We start from the raw sequence: 16,829 nt of genomic DNA, 5'->3' as shown, positions 1-16,829 counted from the left end.
TCAAAAACCTTGCTAATATAAATGTAGGAGACCAATCCGAAATCATTTTAAGTTTATCACCTCCAACTCCCCTTTCTCCAGCATCTCAGAGTATATAATTTGTTAATCCATGATAACAGCAACAAATTAATAGTTAAATAAGCATGATCAGAATATCCTTCTAGGAAGCAACACAACTTTTTCAAGGTGAGATTACAAAGCTTTCTGTTCTTAGGTGGTGGTGGTTGTTGTTTTTTAAATTAAGTGGCAGCTTTTAAAAATGCTTACTGATAACACAATCAAAATCTAGATGGGTCCATGGCTAAAGGAAATTACAATAAACATCAAGTAGGTTGCTCAAAAGAATTTCAGTAACCAAAAATGCAAGACAATAATTCTGGATTTCTAAGCTGTGGTTGTTATTCAATATTAAGAACATTAAACACTGACCCTGGGGAAAGGCATGAGCATTCTAACTCCTTGGTCTTCCCATTGTCTCATGGTCAATTTTTCACTCCTTCTCCCTCTGAGTCAACAAACATTTTCTAAAATTACTTTGTTTAAATAGCATGGGGGATTACTTTGAATTACTTATACATTTATTCATTTATTCACTAAATATTCACTGGATACTCAATATCTATCAGGTCTTTGTTGTACTGGTAATAAAAAGCTAATGAAGACATGTCCATGTTCATGAGGAACTGTATCATATGTGGTAAGGGCTATAAACAGAAGTCTGTGCCAGATATTTGGACATTCAGGCAACAAATTCTGCTTTGGGGAGTCTGGGATGGTTTCTTCATAGAGGTGTTAAACTGATTTTTAAAGAACAAAGTGATGTCTGCCAGATATACAAGGGCATTTCAACATTCAAAATAGAAAGACCAGTATGAGAAAAATATATGAAGATAGAAAAAGCTAAGATGATTGAGGAGAGGTGCAACGATCATTATGACAGGAGTCTCAAGTGGGTATAGAGCAAAAGTGGAAGACTAGGTGAGGGAGGTTAAGCCAAGATCCAATTCTAATGCCATGCTCAAGCTGATGGCATGGTGTGGTCTACGTAGAAAAACACAGGCTTTTTGCCAGACAGACTAGGGTAAAAATTCTAGTTCTGCAAGTTAATTACTGGTATTTAATGTCTCTAAGCTTTTATTTCAAGATATGTAAAAATAACACTAGCTAATGGAGCTAAAAAAAGAATTAAAACAATAAGTTTAAAACGTTTGGTACAGTACTCAATAAATAACGGATAACATAAATTCCCTGGCACACAGAAAATGTGTAATAAATCTAAGTTCTCTTTGCAATATGTTACAGGTAAAACAGTTTCAGTGATGATTTTTAAGGTAAGAAGTCATGAAATCCTAACAATTCATAATGTCTTTTAAATCTATCTCCTTTCTAATCTCATTGCTACCACTGTCATTCAGATTCTCCCTCGCTCTCACACCTCCTGTAACCCAATGGCTTCCTATCTGCTTCTGGTTATTCTCCTGCTTGGCCCCCTACATCACTGCTAGGTTAACATTCCTAAAACACCATTTTGATCATGCCATTTCCCAGGCTTTCACAGACTGGTTGCAATGTGCTAGCCTGCCTTATTGACAAGTTGTTTGTGACACGAATTCTCACCCAGTCGAATTAGATACCTTGTAGTGTACAAACTGCTTCTCTAGATAGGTCATTCTTTCTATTCCCATTTTATATTTTTTCTCTATCTCTCCAGACACATCTTTCAAGTCTCAGTTAAAACCTTTTATTCTTCATGATGCTGTTTCCAGACAATCTCATGTAAATGTTCTCCTTCCTCTGAACCCTAGTAGCTCTTGCTGTCTTACCACTAAACTGGTATAAACTATCTTCCATCTCAGTTTTTTTTCTGACCTGGAGAAAAGGAAAATCAGGAGAATGACACCAATATTCATAAATATGAATGATTATTGTGGAACAAGGATTGAACTTATATACAGACCCTAGAAGATGCTAAATCAATGAATAGAACATATAGCTTGATATAAGAACTTTGAAAATGCTAGAACTGTCTAAAAAGAGAATGCCTTGTCTTAAGGGTTTATAGAGGTATTGTCAACTGTGAGTAGAGGTGTTTCTGGAAATTTTTGAAAAGACACCAGTCAAGGGTAGTAGTTCTAAAGGTATAGAAGAGCTCTAAGGAAGTTATATATTAATAAGCTTTGGACTCAGGTAAACTTGAATTTGAATCCTGGCTTTAACATTTACTATGTGTCCTTGGAAAAAATACTTACTCTTACTAGGCTTGTCCCCTCATCTGTAAAATAGGGATAATACTTTCTTCTTCAGGTTGTTATTATAACTAAATAAGATAGGGTATGTCAAATGGACAGCTTTCTATGTGGAAGTGGTAACGTGCTGGCACCCACTAATGTTATTTACACTCGCGTTCCCTAATTCCCAAAGCTTCAGATTCCATGACTTACAGGTGCTGTGTAAAATAAGTTCTCCAGGAGACTCTGGTCATACTGAGGGTCATTTGGCTCACTGCTGCAATACACATCACTCCCAGGAGATGGAGAATCTGGAGGAGAGCCTAGCCCATCCCAGTAATTACCTCGGGATAATTCGGCACTGCAGAGGTAAGAAAAACAAAGCAGAAAAACTTTAAAAGAAGTTCAGCTGAGCTTTTTTTTTTTTTTTTTAGGGAAAACTTTCTGAAGTTCTAAACATGGAAGAAGATATGTTAAACAGAAGACTCACATAAACAGAAGACTATGTGATAAATGTTTTCATATTATATTCTCCCTCCTCTGGGATGCCAACAGGTAGTATTCAAAAAATACATTACTGACACTGATTATGATCTCATTCATTTATTTAGCAAACATTTTACTGGGCACCTATTATGTGCCAGGCATGATATGAGGTCCTGAATGATAAAGAGATAGCTAAGCAAACTTGCTCTATCCTTGTGTTGCTTATAATCTAGCAGGAAGAAAAAGGAAATAACTTAATATAGTTCAATGAGTTAAATGTTATATGTTGTTTTTGTGGAGAATGGCTAATTCATAAATGAGCGTCTTCCATTAAGCAAAAATATGTGTATTTAGGGTTAACTATGGCAAGATTAGTTCTATGTGGGATACAGAAGTGAGTAAAACAGATACCCTACTTACGGTTTATAAACTAATAAGGAAGATAAGCATACAAGTATGTGCATATTTTACTCGTTTTTCTTTCTATAGTACCTAGTACTTAATGAACACCTATTAATAAATTTATCAAATTCTTAAACACATTTTAGTAATAAAATACTTATTAAATATTTAATATATGTTAGGCACTGTGCTAAGCATTGCAATTATTCTTTCAACTTTGCTTTCCTTTTGAGCTAGCTGCTATACTTTCCCCATTCTTTAATTTCTCAAGAAAATAGTATACAAGAACTACCTTCAAATTAGATCACATTCCTATATTTTTTTGGAACAACAGATACTCAGTAATTTCCTTAATTTATAGCAGGGTTTCTCAATCTTAGCATTATTGACATGCTGGGTCAGATAATTGTCATCGGGAGCTATCCTGTGCATTTTGGATCCCTGAACACTACTCACCAAATGCCTGTAACACTCCTCCACTTCCAGCAACTTAAAATGTCTCTAGACACTACCACATGTCCCATGGTGTGGGGGATGGGGGAGAACTGTCCCCTAGTTGAGAACCACTGCTCTATAGTAAAATCTAAGGTTAGAATGACTAATTGCCAAAACCCAGCTAGCAACTTCCTAATCCACATGGTTTCGCTGCAGCTTCTGAGCACTGCATCTTTTTGAAGCTCTATTTCTTGGTATTCTATATAATTCTCACCTGCCACTTATGGCTCTCCCCGTACTCAGTTGCCTGCTGTTCCCCCTCACCTTGCATACCCTTAGAGTTACCAAGATCTCCACTGTTCAGTATATATAGTTCTCTATTTTTTGCTTATTTTTTCCAAATTAATATGTCTTTGAATTTATTCTATTGTCTATGACACATTAAAAGGGCATGCCATTTCCCTCCATACAATATTTGGGACATACTTATATCAGAAACTGGGAAAGGTAAGAGCTATTTTGAACAGGTTAGAGGCGTGGGGTTCCTGTGCAGCTTGGAGGACAGAAGTATGAGTGCAAAAAAGGGGTTGGTGTGGAGCTGGAATTTGCTCACTCTCAGCACTTTCCTCTTCTTATTTTTAATCAAAGAATACATGTACCTGTTTTAAAAGTAAAACAGGATTACAAGACATAATAAAAAACAGTAGCTGCCTGCCTCCTTAGAGGTAATCACTTTCAACTCCCTAAGATATTTATTCTGATATTTACCTTCGTACTGTTATTTGCTGATTTTTCATTTTTCTAAATGATTTATGGACTTCCTATTATGAAAAATGAAGAATCTACTCTTATACCACTACTCTTGGACACAGATTTCCCTTTAACTCACCTTTTCAATTTCGTTATATTACAATTTTTTGTTGTCAATCTTCAAAGTTAACGTTATATCAGAGCCAAGTATACTTTTTATACTTTCTTATACAACTTCTAGTTTTCCTTGGTTTAATAACTGCCTTACTTTTCATCGACTTAGTTTTTATGTGCCTATTATTTTATTATTGAACTGTCTAAGAAAACTGAAAATTTCCTCTCAATTTGGTCAAACACAGGAGAAATGTGTCTCCCCTCTTTAGAAATATCCTTACTGAAGCCCTGTCCAGCTCCTGTAACAAATGTTTGTCTCTAAACATGACACTGATCCTAAACCTCCTTTCTTCTGTATCATATCGCCTACCTCTTAGACTCTTACACTTTCTTCCTATATTCTCTTTGTCAAAAAAATTGCTTTGTACTTTCTTGAGGAATACTGCAAGAGAGGTAAACTTTTGAGACCCTAGATGTATAAAGACATTTTTACTTTGCCCTCACGCTTGATTGATAGTTTGGGTATGGAACTTGAGGTTGAAAATTCAGAATTTTTAGAATTCTGAAAGCATTTCTCCACTGTCTTCCTGGATCTTGTGGAACAGTCTTGTTTATGCTTGTTTCCAGCTTTATTGAGATATATATAATTGACAAAATGATAAGATATTAAAGTATACAATGTGATAATTTGATATACATATACATTGTGAAAAGATTCTCCCCATTGAATTTATTAAAACATCCATCACCTCGCTCACATATTTTTTTTGCTGTTATTGAGAAATTTAAGCTCTACTCTCTTAGCATATATCAATTATACAATATAGTGTTATCAACTAGTCACCATGCTATACATTAGAACCTCACACTTTATTCACCTTATAACTGAAAGTTTATCAAGCAATCCCTATTTTCCCACTCCTCTAAACCATTTTTCTACTGTTTCTATGAATCTGACTTTTTAAAAAATTCCTTTATTTTAATTTCTTTATTGTTAATTCCAGCATGTTCCTCTTTTCCTTCTTAAATATTTTAAAATTAAAGAATACATATACCTATTTTAAAAGTAAAACAGGATTACAAGACATTTCTAAGTGATACTATACATTGTTTGTCTTTGTCTGGCTTATTTCACTTAGTATAATGCCCTCCATGTTCATCTATGTTGTTATAAATGACAAAATTTCCTTCTTTTTAAAAACTGAATAATATACTAGTAATACACTCCATTATACACATACACATACACACCCCATTTTCTCGATCTATTTACTCAATGACAACCACTTAGGTTTCCACACCTTGGCTATTGTGAATAATGCTGCAACGAACATAAGAGTACAGATATCGCTTCGAGATGATGATTTAATTTCTGGATATATACTGAGAAGTAGGATTGCTGGATCGCAAGGTAGTTCTATTTTTAACTTCTTGAGGAACCTCCATTCTTTTTTCCATAGTGGCTATACCAGTTTATATTCCCGCCAACACTCTCTATTCTCCAAATTCTCACCAACATTTTTTTTTTTTTTGATAACAGATATTCAACAGATATTCAAACAGGTATGAAGTGATACCTCAATGTGGGTTTATGTTTCCCTGATGACTAGTGATGTCGAGTACCTTTCCATGTACCTGCTGGCCATTTGTATGTCTTCTTTGGAAAAACGTCTATTTAAGTCCTTTGCCCATTTTTCAATTGAGCTATTTTATTTTGCTATTGAATTGAATGAGTTCCTTGTACATTTTGGATAATAACCCCATATGAGATATGTGGTTTCAAATGTTTTCTATCATTCCAAAACCTGCCTTTGCATTTTGTTGATGGTTTTCTTTACTGTACAGAAACTAAAGTTTCATGTAGTTCTACCTATTTATTTTTACTTTATTGCTTTTGGTGTTAAATCCAAAAAATTTTTAAGACTAATGTCAAAGAGCTTACACCCTAGGTTTTCTTCTAGAAGTTTTTGATTTCAGGTCAAATGTTCGAGTCTTTAATCCATTTTGAGTTGACTTTTGTATACAATGTAAGACAGTGGTCCAGTTTCATTCTTGTGCATGTGGCTATCCATGTTCCAACATTTATCAAAGAGACCATTCTTTCCCCATTGAGTATTCTTGGTTCTTTTGTCAAAAACTAATTGGCCATATATGAATGGGTTTATTTCTGGGCTCTCAATTCTGTTCCATTACTTTATGTGCCTGTTTTTATACCAATACTATACTGTTTTGATCACTATAGCTTTATAATATAGTTTGAAACTGGGTAGTGCGATGTTTCCGGCTTTGTTCCTTCTCAAGACTTTTTTAGCTATCTAGGGTCATTTGTGGTTCCATACAAAGTTTAGGGTTGTTTTTTCCATTTCTGCAAAATATGCAATTGCAGTTTTGATAGTGATTATATTGAAACTAAAGATCACTTTGGGTAGTGTGAACATTTTAACAATATTAATTCTTCCAATTGATAAACACGTAATATCTTTCCATTTATTTGTGTCCTCTTCAATTTCTTTCATCAGTGTCTTAAAGTTTTCAGTGTACAGATTTTTTACTTTATTAAACTTATACCTAAGTATTTTATTCTTTTTGATGCTATTACAAATGACTTGTTTTCTTAATTTCTCTTTTTTGATAGTTTGTTGTTGTATAGAAACACAACTGATTTTTGTCTATTGATTTTGCATCATGCAACTTTACTCAACTTGATAATTAGTTCTAATAGTTTCATTGGTGGCAACTTTAGCGTTTTCTGTATATATCACGTCATCTGTAGTGACAATTTTACTTTCTCCTTTCCAATTTAAATGCCTTTTATTTCTTTTTCTTGCCTAATTGCCCTGGCTAGGACTTCCAGTACAACACTGGATAAAAGTGATGTGATTGGAAATCTGTATGTTCCTGATCTTAGAGAATGTGCTTTCGGAATTTCATCATTGGGTATATTAGCTGTGGCTTGTCATATATGGCCTTTGTTGAGATACATTCCCTCTATATCCAGTTTGTGAGAGGGTTTATCATGAATAGGTGTTGAATTTTGTCGAATGCTTTTTCAGCATCTATTGAGATTGTATGACTTTTACCTTTCATTTTGTTAATATGGTGTATTACATTTATTTATTTGTGGATGTTGAATCATACTTGCATCCCTGGAATAAATTCTACTTTATTACAATGTATAATGCTTTTAATGTATTATTGATTTTGATTTGCTAATATTCTGTTTAGGATTTTTAGATGTACGTTCTTCAAGGATATTGGCCTGTCATTTTTTCTTACATTGTCCTTGTCTGGCTTTGGTATCAGGCATCATGGTGAGCGCTCACATGTCTGCTAAGAATTACTTCTTTATTTGCTATACTCTTGTGAGTCTTATGGACACAAGCTACATCAGCTTTCAGAACTAGGTGTTGTGGAGACCCATCTCTCTCTGGTGGTAGTCTTAAGTTAGAGCACTAGATGTGAGGTCCAAATCCTTTGTTCGAAAAGCTAAGAGTCGGGGTTCTCTCCTGACTGTATGATGCTGTCATGGAGTGGGGTTTATGGTGAGAGTGTCTTAGCCTTTCCTACCCATTTCAATGGTATTTTTTCATTTGTCTAATTGTAGAAGTTGTTCATTTATTGTCTGGATCTCTTTCAAAGGAATTGCTCTGTGTGCTGAGAAACCTCTTATGTCACCATGTTGGTCAACTCTCTGGAATATCTGATGTCATTCCAATTTCCGATACTGTATATATGACCTTTTTTCTTTTCTTCCTTTCTGGAAGCTTTTAAGATTGTCTCTTTATACCCAGTATTTTGAAAATTCATGATCATGTATCTTGGGATGTCTTTTTTCATTCAATGTGCTAGATTCTTAATCTTATGTTTTCTTATCCAGCTTTATTTAGATATACTTCACATTACATATAATTCATGCATTTAAAGCAAGTAATTCAACAGTTTTTAGTATATTTACAAATACAAACAAGCATCACCAGTCAACTTTAGAACATTTCATCAACTCAAAAAGAAACTCCATATCCTATAGCTATTCATCACTTATCTCTATCACACCCAGATCTAAGGAATCACTAATCTTTCTCTCTCTATAGGTTTGCCTATTTTGTATATTTCATACGAAGAGACTAATAAAATATGTATTCTTCTGTGATGGACTTCTTTCATTTAGCATGATCTTTTCAAGGTTCATCCGTACTGCAGAATGTTATCAGCATTATACTTCTTTTAATGGCTAAGTAATACTCCACTGTATGGATATACCATATTTAAAAAAGCCCTATTCATCAGCTGATTTTTTGACTATTATGAATAACGTTGCTATGGAAATTCATGTACATGTTTTTGCATGGCCTTATGTTTTCACTTACCTCAGGTTTATTCCTAGGAGCTGAATTGCTGGATTATATGGTAACTTTATGTATGGTTTGAGGAATTGACAGCCTATCTTCCAAAGTGGCTGTACCATTATATACTGCTGCCAGCAGTGTATTAAGTTTCCAAATTCTCCACATCCTCACCAACATTTACTATATGACTTTTGGTTCTAGCCATCTTACTGTGTATAAAGTAGTATTTCATTGTGGTTTCGATTCGCATTTCCCTGATAACTAATGGTGTTATGGTAAAAGACATCTCTTCATGCGCATATTAGTAATTTGACTATCTTCTTTGGAGAAATATCTATTTAGATGTTTTGCCCATAATTTTAATTGGATTATCTGTCCTTTAATTATTAAGCTGTCTGAGTTCTTTATATACTCTAAGATATAATCTTTTATCAGATATAAGACTTAGAAACATTTTCTCCCATTCTGTGGTTGTCTTTTTACCTTCTTAATACTATCCTTTGAAGTACAAACATTTTTATATCGATTAAGTCTAGTAAATAGATTTTTTGTTGTTGCTTGTGCTTTTGGTGTCATATCTAAGAATCCTTTCCCAAATCCAAGGTCATGAAGATTTATCTCTGTTTTCCTCAAAGAATTTTGTAGTTTTACCTCTTCTATTCAGCTATTTGATCCATTTTGAGTTAACTTTGTACATGGTTTGAGGTAAGGATCCAACTTCATTTTTTTACATGTGGCTAGCCAGCTGCCCCAGCACTATTTGCTGAAAAGACTATTTACTGAATGGTCTTGCTACCCTTGTTGAGTATCAGCTGACCATATGATTTATTTTTAGACTATTCCATTGATTCACACGTCTGTTATGCCAGTACCAAACAGATTTGATTATTGTTGCTTTATACTAAGTTTAAAAATAGGGAAGTGTAAATTCTCCTACTTTTTTCTTTTTCAGATTATTTTGGCTATTCAGGTCCCTTGTAATTTCACAGAAATTTTAGAATCAGCTTGTCAATTTCTACAGATGACAGCTATGATTCCGATAGGGACTGCATTGAATCATGGGATTTTCCCAAGTTTTAGATCTTCTTTAATTTATTTCAATGTTTTAGTTTTCAGAGTTTATGTTTTGCACTTTTGTTAAATTTATTCCTAAGTATTTTATTCTTATCAATGCTACTGTAAATAAACTGTTTCTTAATTTCACTTTTTGATTATTCATTGCAAGTATATAAAAATACAACTGATTTTTGTATTTTAATCTTCTATCCTGCAATCTTCCTGAATTTATTAGTTCTAATTATTTTTTTAGTGTATTCTTTAGGATTTTCTACATACCAGGTCATATAATTTGTGAACAGAGATAGTTTTACTACTTCCTTTCCAATTCGAAACCCTTTTATTTATTTTCCTACCTAACTGCAAAAGCCACATAGGTAATAAGAGACAGACCCCCAAATTTCAAATTGTGTCTCTGTAAACTCCATGCTCTTTTCATTATACCCTGCTAATATTAATGGTGGAGATGGAGTTGGGAGATACGAATGAAAAGGTGTAATGGAGACTATTCTTAAAATGAGGCTAAGAAAAAAAGGCTATTGACTGGATTTTTATTTAGTACACAATGAGTAAGCAAGAGAATGACTTGGTTTTTCTAAGGAAGCGCTATTTTATGAAGAAAAATCTGTTAACAATGTACATAATGAATCAAAGATAGAATTTAAAAGAAAGAGAGCTAGCTGAGAGCTCTTACCTGCCCAATAGCAGCTGTATGGCTCTGGTATCAGCTTTTGTGTCATGTTTCCAAAATGAATTCTCATTCGGAGGGAGGTGATCTTCAATGTGGTCTTTCAATTGATTCTTAGACAAGGCATTGATTCTAAGGTATGGAAAAAAAACTTTCTGAGTAGCTAACATATGGGAAAAGTCTAAATCAGAATTAACTGAGCTAACAGATGGTTCAAAAGAAAATCTAACATACTTTAAACATATTACCTTAGATATACATAAAACTTCACAATTTACAAAGCCCTTTCCTACATTAGAATCTCATTTCATTTCTGTAAGAGGAAGGAGAGAATATCCCCATTTTATATACAAGCATGCTGGTTCAGAGGGAGCAAAGAATTTAGCCATTTTATATTTAGTAAGTGCTAGTACTAGGTCTAGATTTTGAGTATCTTAGCTCCTAGTTTAGGCTTTTTCCCTACCACATTAAGAATTATTTGATAAACATTTCCAAAATTATTTAGGCCATAACTTAACAAAAAGATATGTTAACAACTACTGAAAAATAAATTGTTGGGGTTCATGTTTATCCCATAACTTACTGTGTTGATGTTTTAAGAAAATCTTCCTTCATAGGAGGACGAACTTCATCCAACAACATGCTAGTATCTGGGCTTGATTTCAATGCAGAAACTGCCATGGCATTACGTAGTTTATTGCCTTGTTCCAACAGGGCTGAGGAGGGTAAAAGAAGAATGGGGAAAATCTAAAACCCAACAGAAATATTTGCAATATTTGGCACCTTTACTTCTATCACAGGGGTTACCACAGTGTATTGTAATGGCTTACTTATCTGCCTTCTCCACTAGCTTGAGAATTCCTTGAGAACATTCGTTTTACAACAAATATTTACTGAGCATCTATTATGTGAACTGTTTTAGATGCTAGTATTACAGCAGTGAATGAAGTCTTTATTCCAAAAAGACTGACCGACTCATAGGAGTCATTATATGCATGCATGGACTCTTACAACTGGTATTTGTAAGTAATAAGGTTAGTAATGTATATATATTATTTTTGCATCTAGATACCTTATTGAATTCTATTATTTGCAACAGTTTTGATGTCATTATTATTCGAGAAACACTAACAACTATACTAGTAAAGTTTTAGGAGCCATTGTGATAATCTATTCCAAATTTATACATTCATTGATGAAGAAAAGAATGCCAAAAAATTTCCATGACTTGTCTAAGATCATACAATGGGTTAACAGAAAAGTCAAGATGAAGTCCTCAGACTTTCTGATAGGTAAAATTGACCCTATCCCTAAGTAACAAGAACAATAAGTTTAGCAGATAACTTTTTTTGAACGCTTACCATGTACAGGGTACTACTCTAAGTGTATTAAGTATACTAACTGATTTAATCCTCCCAACAATCCTCAGATAGGTATTACTATTTCATTTTCCAGATTGAAAAAAATTGAGGCACAGAGGATAAGTAATTTGCCCAAGTTATGTATACAATAGCTATATAATCAGGATGACTCCATATTCTATGATGTTAACCACTATATTATGTATGACCCCACTTTAGTTCTTAGCTTAGGACCAGTATCACTATTTCAAGGAATGCTAGAAAATATTACTTTCTTGTAGTTCTACAGTTGCTTAGAAGGTAAGTAAGAACAGATATCAAGTGCCTGTCCCTTAGTCTGGAGTTTTTATAGCTTCTATAAAGATATGATGGTTAGGTCAAGGAAAAAAAAAAAGCTAAATACATCCTAAACATCTAGTATTTGTTAGTATAAAGAGTTCAAAATATAGCTTAAAAACAAAAAACCAAATCCTGAAATATCATATGTTCAATGTATAATGTAAATATACAACTAAACTATAAGAAAATAAAGATCACACACTGTGGCAGACACAATCCTAAAATAGCCCCTGTCGCTCCTCTGCAAGATTCCCCAGGCTCTGGTGTACACGTACTTTCTCCCGGTGATTCAAACACTCATCTAGGCATTGCTGTGAAGAGATTTTGCAAATATCGTTATGGTTCTAAATCAGTCAGCCTTAAGACAGGGAGAGTACTGGTGGGCCTGAACCTTTTAAAAACAAGGTTTTCTCTGGCTGTGTGTAAGATATGAAGTCAGAGGTTTGAAGCATGTGAAAAATATAAGGTGTCACTGCTGTCTTGAAGATGGAAGGAGCCATGTGGCAAAAAATGCAGGCAACTTCTAGGAGCAGAGAGAGGCCCCTGGCTGAGCCAGCAAGGAAATGGGACCTCAGTTGTACAACTGCAAGGAACAGAATTGTCAACAAGACATGACCTTGGAAGTGATGTTTTCCCCAGGGCTTCCAGGTAAGAATTTAGCTTGGTGCCACATTTATTTCACCCTGTGATACCCTAAGCAGAGAACCCAACCATACCTTGCTGGACTTCTGATCTATAGAACTGTGAGCTAATAAATGGGTGTTGTTTTAAGCTATTAAGTTTGTGGTAATATGCTATGCAGCAATAGGAAACTAATATACCCAATAATGCCACACCCAAGAATACTGATTGTTAACATTTCGATATATTCCTTATATAGGCATACTCATTTTATTGCACTTTGCTTTAGTGCGTTTTACAGATATTGCATTTTTGTTTTTTACAAATCGAAGATCTGTGCCAACTCCATGTTGAGCAAGTCTGTCATGCCACTTTTCCAACAGCATTTGCGCGCTTTGTGTTTCTGTGTTACATTTTAGTAAATCTCACAATATTTCAAACTTTTTCATCACTATAATATTTGTCATGGTGATCTGTGATCAGTGATCTTTGATGATAATATTGTAAGTCTTTTAGAGCATCACAAACTACAACCATATAAGACAGTGAACTTAATAAATGTGTGTGTTCTGATTGTTCCACTGACTGGTTGTTCTCTCCATTCCCTTAAGCCTACTTATTCTCTAAGACTCAATAATATTGAAATTAGGCCAATTAGTACCCCTTCAATGGCACCTTAAGTGTTCAAGTGAAAGGAAGGATTAATCAATGCAGCAAACTTCATTGTCTTCTTTTATGAAATTGCTGCAACCGCCTCAACCTTCAGCAACCATCACCCTGATCGGTCAGCAGACATCAACACTGAAGCAAGACCCTCCATCAGCAAAAGATTACAATTTGCTGAAGGCTTAGATGATGGTTAGCAGTTTTTAGCAGTAAAGTATTTTTTAATTAAGGTACATACATTATTTTTTGATATAATGCTATTGTGATACATGTAACAGGTGTATGTAAGCATAGACTATTAAAAAAAAAAAAAGAAACCACAGGCATACTTCCTTTGTGCTCTCAAAGCTCCAGGTATTTAATTCCATCAAAGAATTTATCATGCGGTGTTATAATTATCTATCTCACCCCATACACTTCTAGGCTAGGGAATGGTTCTTGTTGGTCTTTGTATCCTCGGTCCCTGGTACAGTGCCTGGAATATATCAGGCATTGATAAAAATGTTTTAATAAATACTTCCACTGTATCACACATAGGGTACTGTGTCTGCTTTAGAATCTGTTTCCTTTACTACACTGAATTCCTTAAGGTCAGGGTCTGTATCTTCTTTATCATTCTAACCCCGATACTCAAAACAATAACTGACACAAAATAGGCACTCAAAAGATACCTTCCAAAAGCAGGTTTTAAGAAAGAAATAAACATTAAGAAGAACAAGTTAGACAAATCTGAGCACAGGTGGTCCATTCATTGGCTTCCAAGTAGTTTCATTATTGAAACAGCCATTCTTGGCAAAGCTTCTTTAAAGTCTAAGTCATGGTGAGAAAAATATCTCATCTCCCCATCTCTAGAGGAAGCTAGTACTTACAGTATAAGAGCTAACATGGCATCTTCCTGCTCCTCAACTCAATAATTATTTCCTGGACACAAAGAAAGGGTACTCAAGTGAGTTCAGGTCAAATGTTCCCCTTGTTTACTTCCTACATGTTGTGGGAACAGCTACTGCTAAACACAGGGAGGTATAAAGCTTCTGATTTTTTGTTCCAGCTCTTAGCTATCTATTCTAAATGCCCAACTCTTAGAAGCAGGATGTATAGTTAGTTTTTCATAAATGCTAGCTGGATGACTAATTTAGCTCTGTATCCCCCTTTTTTTTGGTATCATGCTAGTAAAATAAAGAAGGACCAGGAAGATAATTATATTTATGCATTTGTTATATCCCTCTTATGACCTCAGCTCTAAGACCTACTTATTAAAGTGGCCCACTTAATCTTAGTCCTCCATAATCTTCTGGTTGGAAGAGACCTTTAAGGATAATATATGTCTACTTGATCATTTAATCTAATCTGTAACAGTCCCATCAGAAGATTATCCAACCTGTGCTTGACTATTTCCAGTGATATAGAATTCACTACCTCTTGAAGCTGTCCTTTCCCATTTTGCACAGGCTGGACTATTAACTCACATGGAGCCCAGTCATTAGGGCAGAAAGCCGAGAATTGGGACAGAACTATGGAGAAAAATAGTTGTTTTTTACCAGCCCAGGCTGCAAAATTGAGGCTGAGCCACAGCCTTCAACCCCCAATCCAGAGGGCCCCGCCCACCCCCATGCCCTCCAAGACCTATCACCGTGGAGCCCCAGGGGAATCTGAGCAAACGCTACCAAAACTGTTGCTGACACTGACAGGGACTGAAACTGAGAGTAGCAAGTGTGATTAAATATCTACAAGAAAATAAAAAAGATATTTAGGCTTTATATAAAGCAGGAATCCAAGAGGCTTAGATGCCACCTACTGAAAAACAAAAGAAAAGCGCCTTCTTTGCAGCAGGCTAAAGAGAGACCTTTATATAATAAATCTTCTTTCTGGAAAAACAACAGAATACACTTCCATTATTGCCCAGGCCCAGGAACAGTCCATTAAACTCCATGAACAACCAAGGTGACAAGGTATCTAAGAAAGAAAGAAAGAAATCTCCAGAAAATAAGCTTACAGACATAGAGATACGTGACTTAAATGACAGAGAATTCAGGATGGCACTTCTGAAAAAAACTCAGTGAGTTCCAAAATGAATCATACCAACAATTTCAGGAATTAAAAAAACAATTAAATGAGCAGACTAGATCTTCTGGAGATAAAAAACACACTGCAAGAGTTGAAAAATAAAATAACAAGCTTGGTAAATAGAGTTGACCAAATGGAGGAAAGGATCAGTGATGTCAAAGACAGAAATACAGAACTAAATCCGAAGAAAGAAGAGAAACCTAAGAATGAAAAACAATGAAAGAGAAATTCAAGAACTAGCTGATACCGTCAGGAAACAAGAATAATTGCCAAAGGTGAGAAAAAGGAGCAGGGACTAGAAAGCATTTTCAGACAAATAGTTGGTGAGAATTTCCCAAATTAAGGAATGAGCTGGAGCTTGGAATTCAAGAAGTCAACAGAATCCCCAATTATCTCAACCCAAAAGGCCTTCGCCAAGACACATTGTATTAAAATTATCAAAAATCAATGACAAAGACAGAATTCTCAGGGCAGCCAGGGAGAAGAAAACAGCAACTTATAAAGGTAAAACCATTAGATTATTCTTGGACTTCTCAGTGCAAACCTTACAAGACAGAAAGAAATGGAATCAAATATTTAAACTATTAAGTGAAAGGAACTACCAGCCTAGAATAATGTACCCAGCGAAGCTCTCCTTTAGATATGAAGGAGAAATTAAGACTTTTCCAGACATACAAAAATTGAGGGAATTCTCCACTACGAGGCCTGCACTATAGGAAATACTGAAAGGGGTCAGTTCATCTAAAAAAAATGAAAAAAAACAAACAAACCATAATTAAGAGTAAAGTGACTATCAGGCAAATAGAAGCAGAGGAATGCAACCCTAACTAAGAACAGGGCATTATAAGATGAAATAATAAAAAGAGAATTGTTATAACAAGAGAGTCATGAATGTTCAGCATACATAGAGACAAATTGAGACAACAGCGACTGAAAAGGGAGGGATTCAAAGATCCAAATTTGCAAAAGGGAATGGAGATAAGGCACACGCAGAAGAAAATGGACGACTGTGTGTGTATATATATATGTGTGTGTGTGTGCGTGTGTGTATATATATATATACATATATATATATATATATATATAAAACACTACCCTTTACATATTCGTAATGGTAACCACACACCAAAGATTCAGAACTGAAATATATAACATAAAACAAGAAGACCCAGAGGCAAAACCCACAAAAGCCAATCAAAATAAAGAAAACAGAAATATAAGGACAAGGAAGCAATGGAAACACTGAGCTCCCAGAAAGATATCTTTTATCTTT

At 34.7% G+C, this 16,829-nt stretch overlaps 1 protein-coding gene across 8 annotated transcripts in view; it reads right to left on the bottom strand.

The window, feature by feature from the left end:
• C2CD3 (C2 domain containing 3 centriole elongation regulator) overlaps positions 1-16,829 on the bottom strand; it is a 108,443-nt gene that overhangs the window by 70,774 nt on the left and 20,840 nt on the right. For all 8 annotated transcript variants that reach the window (XM_016161429.2, XM_016161432.2, XM_036221348.1 and 5 more), the window contains exons 6-8: positions 11,089-11,221; positions 10,512-10,637; positions 2,442-2,589 (exon numbers count right to left, since the gene is read on the bottom strand). In XM_016161429.2, the coding sequence (XP_016016915.2) occupies positions 2,442-2,589; positions 10,512-10,637; positions 11,089-11,221 (407 nt within the window). The remainder of the gene's footprint in view (positions 1-2,441; positions 2,590-10,511; positions 10,638-11,088; positions 11,222-16,829) is intronic.

Source organism: Rousettus aegyptiacus, unplaced genomic scaffold (assembly GCF_014176215.1).
Source record: "Rousettus aegyptiacus isolate mRouAeg1 unplaced genomic scaffold, mRouAeg1.p scaffold_m13_p_5, whole genome shotgun sequence".
NCBI classification, from domain to species: Eukaryota; Metazoa; Chordata; class Mammalia; order Chiroptera; family Pteropodidae; genus Rousettus; species Rousettus aegyptiacus.
Note: the sequence above shows the minus strand (reverse complement) of the source record. Positions and strands in the feature narration are given on the sequence as shown.